The following is a 13,430-nucleotide window of genomic DNA, read 5'->3' as shown; positions in this document are numbered from 1 at the left end:
TGCTTCACACTGCTTCCATCGTAATAATGTAATTAGAGAAGCAGCGTGTAATTCTCTAATGTAATTAGAGAAGCAGAAGCAGCGTGGCTCAATGACACGAGCCCGGGCTTGGGAGTCAGAGGTCACGGGTTCGAATCCCGGCTCGGCCCTTGGCTTCACGGACTCTGTCCTCTCCCGGTTCTCCTCTCACCTCTCCGGCCGATCATTCTCGGTCTCCTACGCCGGAGCCTCCTCCCCCTCCCGTCCTTTAACTGTCGGAGTTCCTCGAGGGTCGGTTCTCGGCCCTCTTCCGTTCTCCATTTACACTCACTCCCTCGGCGAACTCATCCGCTCTCACGGCTTCGACTACCGTCTCTACGCAGATGACACGCAGATCTACATCTCCGCCCCTGTCCTCTCCCCCTCCCTTCGGGCTCGCGTCTCCTCCCGCCTCCGGGACGTCTCCGCCCGGATGTCGGCCCGCCACCTAAAACTCGACGTGAGCGAGACCGAGCTCCTCGTCTTCCCTCCCGAACCCGGTCCGCTCCCGGACTTCTCTATCACCGTGGATGGCACGACCGTCCTTCCCGTCCCGCAGGCCCGCGATCTCGGTGTCATCCTCGACTCGTCCCTCTCGTTCACCCCACGCGTCCTATCCGTCACCGAGACCTGCCGGTTTCACCTCTACGATATCGCCGAGATCCGCCCTCTCCTCTCCACCCAGACGGCTACCTTACTATTACGGGCTCTCGTTATATCCCGGCTAGACTACTGTGTCAGCCTTCTCTCCGACCTCCCTTCCTCCTCTCTCGCCCCGCTCCGGTCTATCCTTCGCTCCGCTGCCCGGCTCATCTTCCCGCAGAAACGATCTGGGCATGTCATTCCCCTTCTTAAACGACTCCGGTGGTTCCCTATCGACCTCCGCTCCAAACGAAAACTCCTCACTCTAGGCTTCGAGGCTCTCCGTCACCTCGCCCATTCCTACCTCTCCTCCCTTCTCTCTCTCTACCGCCCACCCCGCACGCTCCGCTCCTCCGCCGCCCGCCTCCTCGCCGTCCCTCGGTCTCGCCCGTCCCGCCGTCGACCCCCGGGTCGCGTCCTCCCGCGGTCCCGGGACGCCCTCCCTCCTCGCCTCCGCCGAACCGATTCTCTTTCCCTCTTCGAAACCTTACTTAAAAATCACCTCCTCCAAGAGGCCTTCCCAGACTGAGCTCCTCTTCCCCCTCTACTCCCTCTGCCATCCCCCCTTCACCTCTCCGCGGCTAAAGCCTCATTTTCCCCTTTTCCCTCTGCTCCTCCACCTCTCCCTTCCCATCCCCTAAGCACCGTACTCGTCCGCTCGACCGTCTATATTTTCGTCACCCTATTTATTTTGTTAATGAATCGTACATCGCCTCGATTCTATTTAGTCGCTATCGGTTTTTACGAGACGTTCTTCCCCTCGACGCTGTTTAGTGCCATCGTTCTCGTCCGTCCGTCTCCCCCGATCAGACCGTAAGCCCGTCAGACGGCGGGGACCGTCTCTATCTGTTGCCGACTTGTTCATCCCAAGCGCTTAGTACAGTGCTCTGCACATAGTAAGCACTCAATAAATACTATTGAATGAATGAATGAATAACGATGGAATCCCTTAAGCGCTTACTATGTGCCAGGAGCCATTCTCGGCGCTGGGAAGAAATGCTATTTGTTAAGCACTTACTTTGGGCCGGGAGAAGCAGCGTAGCTCAGAGGAAAGAGCACGGGCTTGGGAGTCAGAGGTCATGGGTTCGAATCCCGGCTCGGCCACTTGTCAGCTGTGTGTCTGTGGGGCAAGTCACTTCACTTCTCTGTGCCTCAGTTACCTCATCTGTAAAATGGGGAGTAAGACTGTGAGTCCCATGTGGCACAGTCTGATTACCTTGTATCTCCCCAGCGTTTAGAACAGTGCTCTGCACATAGTAAGCGCTTAACAAATACCAACATTATCATTATTATTATTATAATGATGGAATTCGTTAAGGGCTTATTACGTACCAGGGAAGCACCGGGGTTTATACCAGGCAATCGGGTTGGACCCAGTCCCACATGGGCCTCACCGTCTTAACCCCCATTTTCCAGATGAGGTCACTGAGGCCCAGAGAAGTGAAGTGACTCGCCCACGGTCTCACTGCAGACGAGTGGCGGAGCCAGAGTTAGAACCCGGACCTTCTGACTCCCGGGCCCGGGCTCTATCCACTAGGCCACGCTGCTTCCCTAGTCTTCCCTGTAGACTGTAAGCTCGTTACGAACAGGGACTATGTCACTTTACCGTTCTTTTGGACTCTCCCAAGTGCTCGGTGCAGTGTTCCGCACACGGTAAGCGCTCAATAGATCCGAGTGAACGAACGGTCTCCCGTGAGGGTCGCGCCTTCCGTAGGTATCAACCTTTTCCCCACCTCCAGTCCTCACACCCTCGTGGCTTCGAGCATCCTGTGGACAAAACCTAGTAATAATAACGTTGGTATCTGTTAAGCGCTTACTATGTGCAGAGCACCGTTCTAAGCGCTGGAGTAGACACGGGGGAATCAGGTTGTCCCACGTGGGGCTCCCAGTCTTCATCCCCATTTTACAGATGAGGTCACTGGGGCCCAGAGAAGTGAAGTGACTCGCCCACAGTCACACAGCTGACAGATGGCCGAGCCGGAATTCGAACCCACGACCTCTGACTCCAAAGCCCGTGCTCTTTCCACTGAGCCACGCTGCTTCTCCAGATCCACTCCTCTCAGCAGTACAAGCCAGGGTGTAGTCAGGAAACCCGTGTTGAATTCGGGTGGACTTCTGTTTAGTTTAGCCCAGATCCACGGCATTTCCCTGAATTTTGCTCGGCTTGTTTGTCTTAACGTCGCACCTATTGAATCGAGGCCTCACCCAGCCGCCGTTCCTCACGGTCAAACACCGGACATCCCGGGACGGTGCCCACGGAGATTCCAGATGCGGGGCGCTTTGAGCCGTTACTTCCCAAAGGGGCCGGCGCACTTCCGTGAAGCCCGAGCCTCCGGGGGAGAGGCCTCGGAGGCCGCGAGGTTACGGAAAACTAAATCGCAGACCAGTCGGGGCGGCGTCACCCGGGCCGGCTCCTCTCCGTTCCTCCGATTATAAAACCCTGGGCGTTCTTTTTCGGTTTTCTGGCGTGGCTTAGTGGAAAGAGCCCGGGTTTGGGAGTCAGAGGCCGTGGGTTCTAATCCCGACTCCGCCACTTGCCTGTTGTGTGACCTTGGGCAAGTCGCTTCGCTTCTCTGTGCCTCAGTTGCCCCATCTGTAAAATGGGGATTAGAAGTGGGAGCCTCACGTGGGACAACCGCTTTACCCATATCTACCCCAGCATTTAGAACAGTGCTTGGCACACAGTAAACGCTTAATAAATACCATGATTATTATCACTATTATTCCTTTTTCCAGACAAATGCCTGGTGGAGGAATATGGAGCCACTCCTTCATAGTTATGGCATTTATTAAGCGCTTACTATGTGCCGGACACCGTATTAAAGCGCCGGAGTGGGTACAAACAGATGGGGTTGGACACAGCCCCGGTCCCACGTGGGGCTCACGGTCTCCGTCCCCATCTTCCAGATGAGGTAAGTGAGACCCAGAGAAGTGAAGCGACCTGCCCAAGGCCACGCAGCAGACAAGGGGCAGAGCCGGGATTAGAACCCATGACCTTCAGACTCCCAGGCCCGGACTCTAGCCCCTAAACCACTAGCCGCTTGGGAGAGTACAATACAACAAAGTCGGTAGACATTTTCCCCAGCCTTAAGGAGCTTAAGTCTTGAGGGAGAGAGAGAGACAGACATTAAAATAAATTACGGATGTGTACATAATTCCGAAGGTATCAACCTTTTCCCCACCTCCAGTCCTCACACCCTCGCGGCTTCGAGCGTCCTGTGGACAAAACCTAGTATTCCAGATCCACATCGAGTGAACATCGGGTGTTTTAAAGGTAGAAATCCAAGTACGAGGGGAAGCAGAAGGGAGTGGGAGAAGAGGAAATGAGGGCTTAGACCGGGAAGGCCTCTTGGAGATGGGATTTTAATAAGGCTTTGAATGTGGGAGAGAGTGGCGGGTGGGCGGATTTGAGGAGGGAGGGCGTGGCGGGCCAGAGGCGGGACGTGGGCGAGGGGTCGGCGGCGAGATGGACGAGATGGAGGGACGGGGAGAAGGTTGGCGTTCGAGGAGCGGAGCGGGCGGGCCGGGTCGGAGGAGGAAATCGGGCCAGGTAAGGCAGGAGGGGGTGAGCCGATTGAGTGCTTTAAAGCTGCCGGTCGGGAGTTTCTGTTTGTCCGAGAGGTGGACTGGGCAACCGCTGGAGGTTCTCGAGGAGCGGGCAGACGCGGACTGAGTGGGGGTCTTTTGGATGCAGAACTCTTACCCCGAAGAACACCGCTCCCTTCTTGGCAGGAGGACGCCAAGCTCGCCCGTCCTCAGCCACTGACTCCCAGCGCTCGGCTGGGATGAAGCGGTGCCCGGGACTTTGAGCTGTCAACTGGGAGGACATTTCGGTCCGGAGAAGCGGAAATTATGACCGTCAGTATGAACGATAGCGTGAATAATGGAGACGCCAATAACGATAATGATGATATCTGTTTTGATGTCATCTCGGGAGCCAGAATGTGCCACCGTGGGGTGTAAATTCACGGCGTAGAGGAAAGGGCACCGGCTACCTTGACGAAAGGCCGAGAACGATGGCCCTTTCACTCATTCATTCATTCAGGCGTATTTATTGAGCGCTTACTGTGTGCAGAGCACCGTACTAAGCGCTTGGCTTTTAGTAATCAGCGTGGCTTGGTAGAGCACAGGCCCGGGAGTCAGAAGTCATGGGTTCTAATCCCGGATCCCCCTCTGGCCTGCTGCGTGACCTTGGGCAAGTCACTTTGCTTCTCTGGGCCTCGGTGACCTCATCTGTAAAATGGGGATTGAGACCGCGAGCCCCACGTGAGACGGGGACTGTGTCCAACCCGATCTCCTTATATTCACCCCAGCGCTTAATAGGGTTCTTGGCACGTAAGCAGCATGGCGCAGTGGAAAGAGCACGGGCTTAGGAGTCAGAGGTCATGGGTTCTAATCCCGGCTCCGCCATCTGTCAGCTGTGTGACTCTGGGCAAGTCGCTTCACTTCTCGGTGCCTCGGTGACCTCATCTGGAAAATGGGGATTAAAACCGTGAGCCCCACGTGGGACAACCTGATCACCTTGTATCCCCCAGCGCTTAGAACGGTGCTTGGCACACAGTAAGCGCTTAACCAACACCGCCATTATTATTATTATTATTATTAAGTGCTTAACAAATACCATTATCATCATCTATCTCCCTGTGGTATCTATGGATATTTTCTGCCTGCTCAACTTCCCCCCGGTAAGGAATTCTAAATGTTTCCATACCTTGTGGGAAAAAGCATTTCCTTTTGTTTGAAACCTAACCTCCTTCGGGCTTCTTTGGCCTGTCCCCTTATCCTGAAGGTGTGAGATTTAATGAAAAAATAACTTCACGTTTGCCCTGTCCCACTCAGAAAGGTTTTGCAAACCTCAGGCCTCTTCCTTGAGGACTGAGTAGGTTGGCATTAGAGGAGCGAAGTGTGTGGGCTGGGTTGTAGTAGGAGGAAAGCCCATTGAATGTTTTTCATGATATACTTTGAAGAGTGCCTGGCATATAATCAGAGCTTAGCAAATACCGCAATCCTTAATATTATTACCTAGTAAGCGCTCCTTGATTCCGTTTACTGCTCTTGATTCTATTTATCGCCATCGTTCTCGTCCGTCCGTCTCCCCCGATTAGACCGGAAGCCCGTCAAAGGGCAGGGGCCGTCTCTATCTGTTACCGATTTGTCCATTCCAAGCGCTTAGTACAGTGCTCTGCACCTAGTAAGCGCTCAATAAATGCTATTGAATTGAATGAATATATGATATGATATGATGATATAATAACAATGTTGGTATTTGTTAAGCGCTTACTAGGTGCCGAGCACTGTTCTAAGCGCTGGGGGAGATACAGGGTCATCAGGTGGTCCCACGTGGGGCTCACACACTTTTAATCTCCATTTTACAGATGAGGGAACGGAGGCACAGAGAAGCTAAGTGACTCGCCCACAGTCACACAGCTGACAAGTGGCAGAGCCGGGAGTCGAACTCATGACCTCTGACTCCGAAGCCCGGGCTCTTTCCACTGAGCCACGCTGCTTCTCTATATGATAAGATATATGATATGATATGATATGATATGATATGATATGATATGATGATATGATATGAACCCCTTGTGGGAGAGGGACTGTGTCCAACCCGATTAACTCGTATCTACCCTAGCGCTTAGAACATTTCTTGAAGAGAAACCGCACAGCAGCAGCGTGGATAGAATCCAGGCCGGAAGGGCAGCGTGGCTCAGTGGAAAGAGCACGGGCTTTGGAGTCAGAGGTCATGGGTTCGAATCCCAGCTCTGCCGCTTGTCAGCTGTGTGACTTTGGGCGAGTCACTTCACTTCTCTGAGCCTCAGTTCCCTCATCTGTAAAATGGGGATTAAGACTGTGAGCCCCACGTGGGACGACCCGATTCCCCTGTGTCTACCCCAGCGCTTAGAACAGTGCTTTGCACATAGTAAGCGCTTAACAAATACCAACATTATTATTTTTATTAAGTCAGAGGTCATGGGTTCTAATCCCGCCTCCGCTGCTTGTCTGATGGGTGACGTAGAGCAGATCACTTCCCCTCTCTGTGCCTCAGTTCCCTCATCTGAAAAATGGGGATAAAGACCGTGAGCCCCACGGGGGCCGGGGACTGTATCCGATCCGATCCGCTTGTCCGTACCCCAGCACTTTGAAGAGTGCCTGGCATATAATAAGAGCTTAACGAATACCGCAATCCTTAATATTATTACATAGTAAGCGCTCAACAAGTATCATAATAATAAATACCAAGGGGGGAGGGAGTTCCAGCCAGGAAGGAAGGCTTGGGCGTGGGGGCGGCAGGCAAGGGAGGCTCTACAAAGTTTCCTCGGGTAACTAGTAGAGTGGAGAAACTGTTCCAGAAACCCTGCGTCCCGACTCCCCGGGGCAAGCCGGCAGCCGGTGGCTCGGTCCAAAAAAAAGGAAGGAACAGAGAATACGACTTGATCAGCGAGAGAAGACGGGCTTCCGGTGCAGCTGTGACTTTCTTATCTCAGCTCTGCCGAGCTTCGGGAGTTCATCCCATTCGAAGGGTGGATTCACGGCGCCTTCCCCGGAGAGTCGCTTTCGAATTCTCCACCCGTTTCTACAAGTCTCCGCGACTCCTCCAACTCGGAGGGTCCTTCCTACCTCCCTTTTACACGTACCTGCTCGGGGAGGTCTCTCATCTGGGTTTGGATGGCGAAGGAAGAGCGGGCCGCCTCACAGGAGACCAGGGATGTTTGACGAGAAAGAGGAAAGGCTTTGAAATGCGGTGCAAAGCCGAAGCAGAGCGTTCGAAGAGGCCTCTGAATTCGGTGCCGTGTGGCTGGAATCTGCCCAATTTGAGAGCTCCCCTGCCTGACTCGGCGGGGGACCGAGTAATAATAATAATAATGTTGGTATTTGTTAAGCGCTTACTATGTGCACAGCACTGTTCTAAGCGCTGGGGTAGATTCAGGGTAATCAGGTCGTCCCACGTGAGGCTCCCAGTCTTCATCCCCGTTTTCCAGATGAGGGAACTGAGGCACAGAGAAGTGAAATGACTTAATAATGTTGGTATTTGTTAAGCGCTTACTTTGTGCCGAGCACTGTTCTAAGCGCTGGGGTAGACATAGGGGAAGCAGGTTGTCCCACACGGGGGCTCACAGTCTTAATCCCCATTTTCCAGATGAGGGAACTGAGGCCCAGAGAAGTGAAGTGACTCGCCCACAGTCACCCAGCTGACAAGTGGCCGAGCCGGGATTCGAACTCATGACCTCTGACTCCAAAGCCCGTGCTCTTTCCACTGAGCCACGCTGCTTCTCTGTGACTTGCCCACAGTCACACAGCTGACAAGTGGCAGAGCCGGGAGTCGAACCCATGACCTCTGACTCTTTCCACTGAGCCACGCTGCTTCCCTGTAATATTCGTAATATTCCCCATAATATTCATGATGATGAATAATCACCGTCATAATAATACCTGTTAAATGCTTACTATGGCCAAGAACTATACTAAGCCTCGGGGTGGATGCGAGCTAATCAGGTTGGACCCAGTCCCTGTCCTTTTGCGGGGCTCGCGGTCTCAATCTCCCTTTTACAGCTGAGGCAACTGAGGCCCAGAGAAGTGAAGTGACTTGCCCCACGTCACCCAGCAGCGGACCTGTGGCGGAGCCGGGATTAGAACCCGTGACCTTCTGACTCCCGGGCCCGGGCTCTATCCACTACACCACGCTGTTTCGGTGAAGAGGGTGATGGGCTGTGGAGAATAATTATCGTAGTATTCGTTAAGTGCTCACTCGGTGGCAAGCACTGCGCTAATCCGTGGGGTAGATACGATATCATCATCATCATCTTCAGCGGTATTTATTGAGCGCTTACAACGTGCGGAGCACTGTACTAAGCCCTTGGGAGAGCGCCGTGCAGCAGAGTTGGCAGACTCGTTCCCCGTCCGTACGAGCTTGCGGTCTAGAGGGAGAGACGGACATTAATGAAAATAAATAATTACTGATAGAGAAGCAGCGTGGCTCAGTGGAAAGAGCCCGGGCTTAGGAGGCAGAGGTCGTGGGTTCTAATCCCGGCTCCACCGCCTGTCAGCTCTGTGACTCCGGGCAAGTCACTTGACTTCTCGGTGCCTCAGTTACCTCAGCTGTCAAATGGGGATGAAGACTGTGAACCCCAAGTGGGACATCCTGATGACCCTGTATCTCCCCCGGCGCTTAGAACAGTGCTCGGCACATAGCAGGTGCTTAACAAATACCAACGTTATTATGATGATGATGATGATGGAATCAGGGCAGATTCAGTTCCTTTGCCACACTGGGCTCACAGTCTAGAGAGGCGGAAGAACGGGTACCGGATCCCCATTTTACAGATGAGGAAACCGAGGCCCGGAGAAGTGCGGTGACTTGCCCCGGGGTCTCCCGGCAGCCAGAGCCGGGATTAGCACCCAGGCCCTCTGACCCGCGGGCCCCACTCTCCACTCGGCCCCGCTGCTTCTCGTCGGTCACGTTCCCGGCGAGGGTTTCGAGAACCGCCCGTTGGAAACATTCTTTCGGAAAACGGCCGGTCCCGGCTCCTCCCGTGTCATCCGAGAAATGACTTGGTTTCGAAGCAAGAAATCCGTGATAGGAAGAGTCGGTCGTGCGTGTTGGTGTGCACGCGTGGGTGTGTGTAGGCATGCACAGGGGCAGCTTCTCAGATGATGGAAGAGATGCTTGGCTTTTGCCAAAAGATCCCCAGAGTTTTCTCTCTGCCCTACCTGACCTCGCCGCTCTCCTACTCCAACCCAGCCCGCACACTTGGCTCCTCTAACGCCAACCTTCTCACTTGTCCTGCCATCTCGTCTATCTCACCGCCATCCCGCCCACGTCCCGGGATGCCCTCCCTCTCCGTAATGATAATGTTGGTATCTGTTAAGCGCTTACTATGTGCAGAGCACCGTTCTGAGCGCTGCGGTAGATTACCCCGTATCGGGGTAATCCGGTTGTCCCACATGAGGCTCACGGTCTTAATCCCCATTTTCCAAAAAAAATAAAACGAGTGAGAGAGCCGGGATTCGAACCCATGACCTCCGGCTCCCAAGCCCAGGCTCTTTCCACTGAGCCACGCTGCTTCTCTTATAACCCACAGACAATGACTCTCCCCCTCTTCACAGCCTTACTGAAGGCCCACCTCCTCCAAGAGGCCTTCCCCGACTAAGCCCTCCTTTCCTTTTCTCCCGCTCCCTTCTGCGTCACCCTGACCTGCTCCCCTTATTCATCCCCCCTTCCCAGCCTCACATCACCTAGGTCCATATCTGTCATTTCCTTTCCTTCTTTATAATATCTATTAAGTATACTTATCTTATTATTTACATCTTATATCTTATATATCTTATATATATTCATTCAATAGTATTTACCGAGCGCTTACTATGTGCAGAGCACTGTACTAAGCGCTTGGAATGTACAGATCGGCAACAGATAGAGACCATCCCTGCCCACTGACGGGCTTACAGCCTAATCGGTCTTATATATACACATTTATAATTGTTATCTCATATCTTATATGTATATATATATATATATCTTATATCTTATACTTATCTTATTAAGTATAAGTAATAGATAAGTAAGTATAAGATATAAGATATATATATATGATATGAGATAACAAATATATATGTGCATATGTGTATATATGTGTATATATATTTGTTATCTTATATCATATATATATCTTATGATATATAATATCTTATAATATCTTATAATATATATACACACATATATATATTTGTTATCTTATATCATAAGATATATATCTATCTTATATATCATACTTACCTGTCTTATTAAGTATAAGTAATAGATAAGTAAGTATAGATAAGTATCTAGAGAAGCAGCATGGCTCAGTGGGAAGAGCCCGGGCTTGGGAGTCAGAGGTCATGAGTTCTAATCCCGGCTCTGCCACTTGTCAGCTGTGTGACTGTGGGCGAGTCACTTCACTTCTCTGGGCCTCAGTGACCTCATCTGGAAAATGGGGATTAACTGTGAGCCTCACGTGGGACAAGCTGATAACCCTGTGTCTACCCCAGCACTTAGAAAAGTGCTCTGCACATAGTAAGCGCTTAACAGATACCAACATTATTATTATTACCAATAATGTCTTTCTCCCCTCCTAGACCGCAGTCCCACTGTGGGCAGGGAATGTGTCCGTTCTACTGTTCTGTTGTCCTCTCCCGAGCGCTTAGTGCAGTGCTCTGCACACCGTAAGCGCTCGATAAATACCATCGACCGACTGACAGCCTACGCCGTTTTGCTGTGGTCTGTTTCAGCCTCCGGCTTCCGGTCGGAAGTCCCCAACCAAGAACGGGAGTCCAACCAAGTGTCCCAGGTTCCTCAAAGTCCGGAACTGGGAAACGGATTTGACCCTGAGCGACACCCTGCATCTCAAGAGCACGGTGGTAAGTGGTCCCTCGGGCTCCGGGAGACGGGTCCCCGCGCGCTTCGGTCGGTCAGCCGATGGTACCGATGGGGCGCTTACTGCGTGCGGAGCACTGTACTGAGCGCTTGGGAGAGTCCGATGCAACGGTAGCCGAGCGGGGCCTGGGGCTGGTTGGGGAAGGGAGAGGTTCTCGAATTAAACCCAAGCCCATACCTGCGTTACCGGCATTTTGGGGCAGCCCCACCTGCTATCGGCAGAATTGTGGTTTTTTAAATGTCATTTTCATTCATTCAGTCGTATTTACTGAGCACTTATTCTCTACAGAGCACTGTACTAAGCGCTTGGAAAGTACCACTCGGCAACAGATAGAGACAATCCCTGCCCAACAACGGGCTCACAGTCTAGAAGGCGGGGACAGAAAACAAAATAAAACAAGTAGACGGGCATCAGTAGCATCAAAATAGATAAATAGAATTATAGGTTTATATCCAAAATAATGATGGTATTTGTTAAGCGCTTACTGTGCGCCAAGCACTGTTCTAAGCACTGGGGGGATACAAGGTCATCAGGCGGTCCCACGTGGGCCCCATTTACAGAGAAGGTACCCGAGGCACAGAGAAGTCAAGTGACTTTCCCAGAGTCACACGGCTGACTAGTGGCGAGCCGGGATTAGAACCCACGACCTCTGACTCCCAATTCTGTGCTCTTTCCACTGAGCCACACTGCCTCTGTGAAACCCTCCGGATCCGCTACCAGAACGATGGCAGACGGAGGCGGGGCGTTCCGGGAGAGATGCGTCCTCGGCGTCGCTCTGGGTCGGAGATGACCCGACAGCGTGAGACGAGACATTTACGAAGCGCCGACTGGGTGCCGAGCACTGTGCTGAGCATTTGGGAAGGCCCAAGATAAGCAGGAGGGGCTCAGTCCCTGTCCCACATGAGGCTCGCCAGTCTACGTAGGAGGGAGCGGGATTGAACCCCCGATTTTCCGATGAGAAAATGGAGGCACGGAGAGGTGAAGTGACTTAGGGGAAGCAGCGTGGCTCAGTGGAAAGAGCCCGGCTTGGGAGTCAGAGGTCATGGGTTCGAATCCCGGCTCTGCCACTTGTCAGCTGTGACCGTGGGCAGGTCACTTCACTTCTCTGTGCCTCACTTACCTCATCTGGAAAATGGGGATTAAGACCGTGAGCCTCACGTGGGACAACTCGATTACCTTAGAACAGGGCTCCGCACGTTGTAAGCGCTTAACAAATAGCAACATTATTATTACTTAATAACTGTGGCATTCTTTGAGAGCTTACTCTGTGCCATAGTATTATACACAATAATATAATATTATTATATTGTGATTATACAAGTTGGACCCAGCCCCTGTCCCACGTGGGGCCCGCGGTCTCAATCCCCATTGTACGGAAGAGGTCACCGAGGTGCGGAAAAACGAAGCGACCCGCCCCGAGCCACCCAGCGGAGGTGAGATTAGAACCCGGATCCTCCGACTCCCGGGCCCACCCTCTTTCTGCTGGGCCGTGCTGCTTCCCTGGGGTCGATGGGCACGGTCTAGGCGGGGGGCAGGGGTAGGGGAGGTAGAGAAAGACCCCCGCAGAGGACAACCAAAACCATTCGGCGGCTCGTTGGACGCCCGCTGGGCGATATTCTGTCAGATAGAACCCTCTACTGGTCCCAGGCAAAACGGCAGTGCGTTTCAGGGGGGACCGGATGCTTTCACCCCTTCGGCAGGAAGAGTAACGATAGTAATGATGTTGGTATCCGTCAAGCGCTTACTGCGTGCGGAGCACCGTTCTAAGCACTGGGGGAGATACGGGGCGATCAGGTTGTCCCACGTGAGGCTCACAGTCTCCATCCCCATTTTCCAGATGAGGGAACTGAGGCCCAGAGGAAGGGAAGTGACTCGCCCGCAGTCACACAGCTGCCGAGTGGCAGAGCCGGCCTTCGAACCCGTGACCTCTGACTCCGAAGCCCGGGCTCTTTGCACTGAGCCACGCCGCTTCCCGTTCTGGCCTCACGCCGTCGCCGTCTCCCACCCTTAGCGACGCCACGGATGCCATCTCTCCCAGAACGCCCCGCTCTCCGTCCGCCACCCTTCAGCGCGGCTCGGTGGAAAGAGCCCGGGCTTAGGAGTCCGAGGTCATGGGTTCGGATCTCGGCTCCGCTGCTTGTCAGCTGTGTGACCTTGGGCCAGCCACTTAACTTCTCTGGGCCTCAGTGACCTCATCTGGATAACGGGGATGAAGACTGGGAGCCCTGTGTGCGACGACCTGATGACCTCGTATCTACCCCGGTGCTTAGAACAGTGCTTGGGGTAGATACGTTATTATACGTGTGAGCCCGTCATTGGGCAGGTATTGTCTCTATCCGTGGCCCAACTGTCCGTTCC

General features: G+C 53.1%; 1 protein-coding gene across 1 annotated transcript in view; it reads left to right on the top strand.

The window, feature by feature from the left end:
* Positions 1 to 13,430, top strand: part of NOS1 (nitric oxide synthase 1) — a 109,875-nt gene that overhangs the window by 27,970 nt on the left and 68,475 nt on the right. The window contains 1 exon segment of the mRNA XM_029057606.2: positions 10,927 to 11,055. Coding sequence (XP_028913439.1) covers positions 10,927 to 11,055 — 129 coding nt within the window.

The sequence above is a fragment of the Ornithorhynchus anatinus genome, chromosome 2 (genome assembly GCF_004115215.2).
Source record: "Ornithorhynchus anatinus isolate Pmale09 chromosome 2, mOrnAna1.pri.v4, whole genome shotgun sequence".
Lineage (NCBI taxonomy): Eukaryota > Metazoa > Chordata > Mammalia > Monotremata > Ornithorhynchidae > Ornithorhynchus > Ornithorhynchus anatinus.
This window is presented reverse-complemented; position numbering and strand designations above follow the sequence as displayed.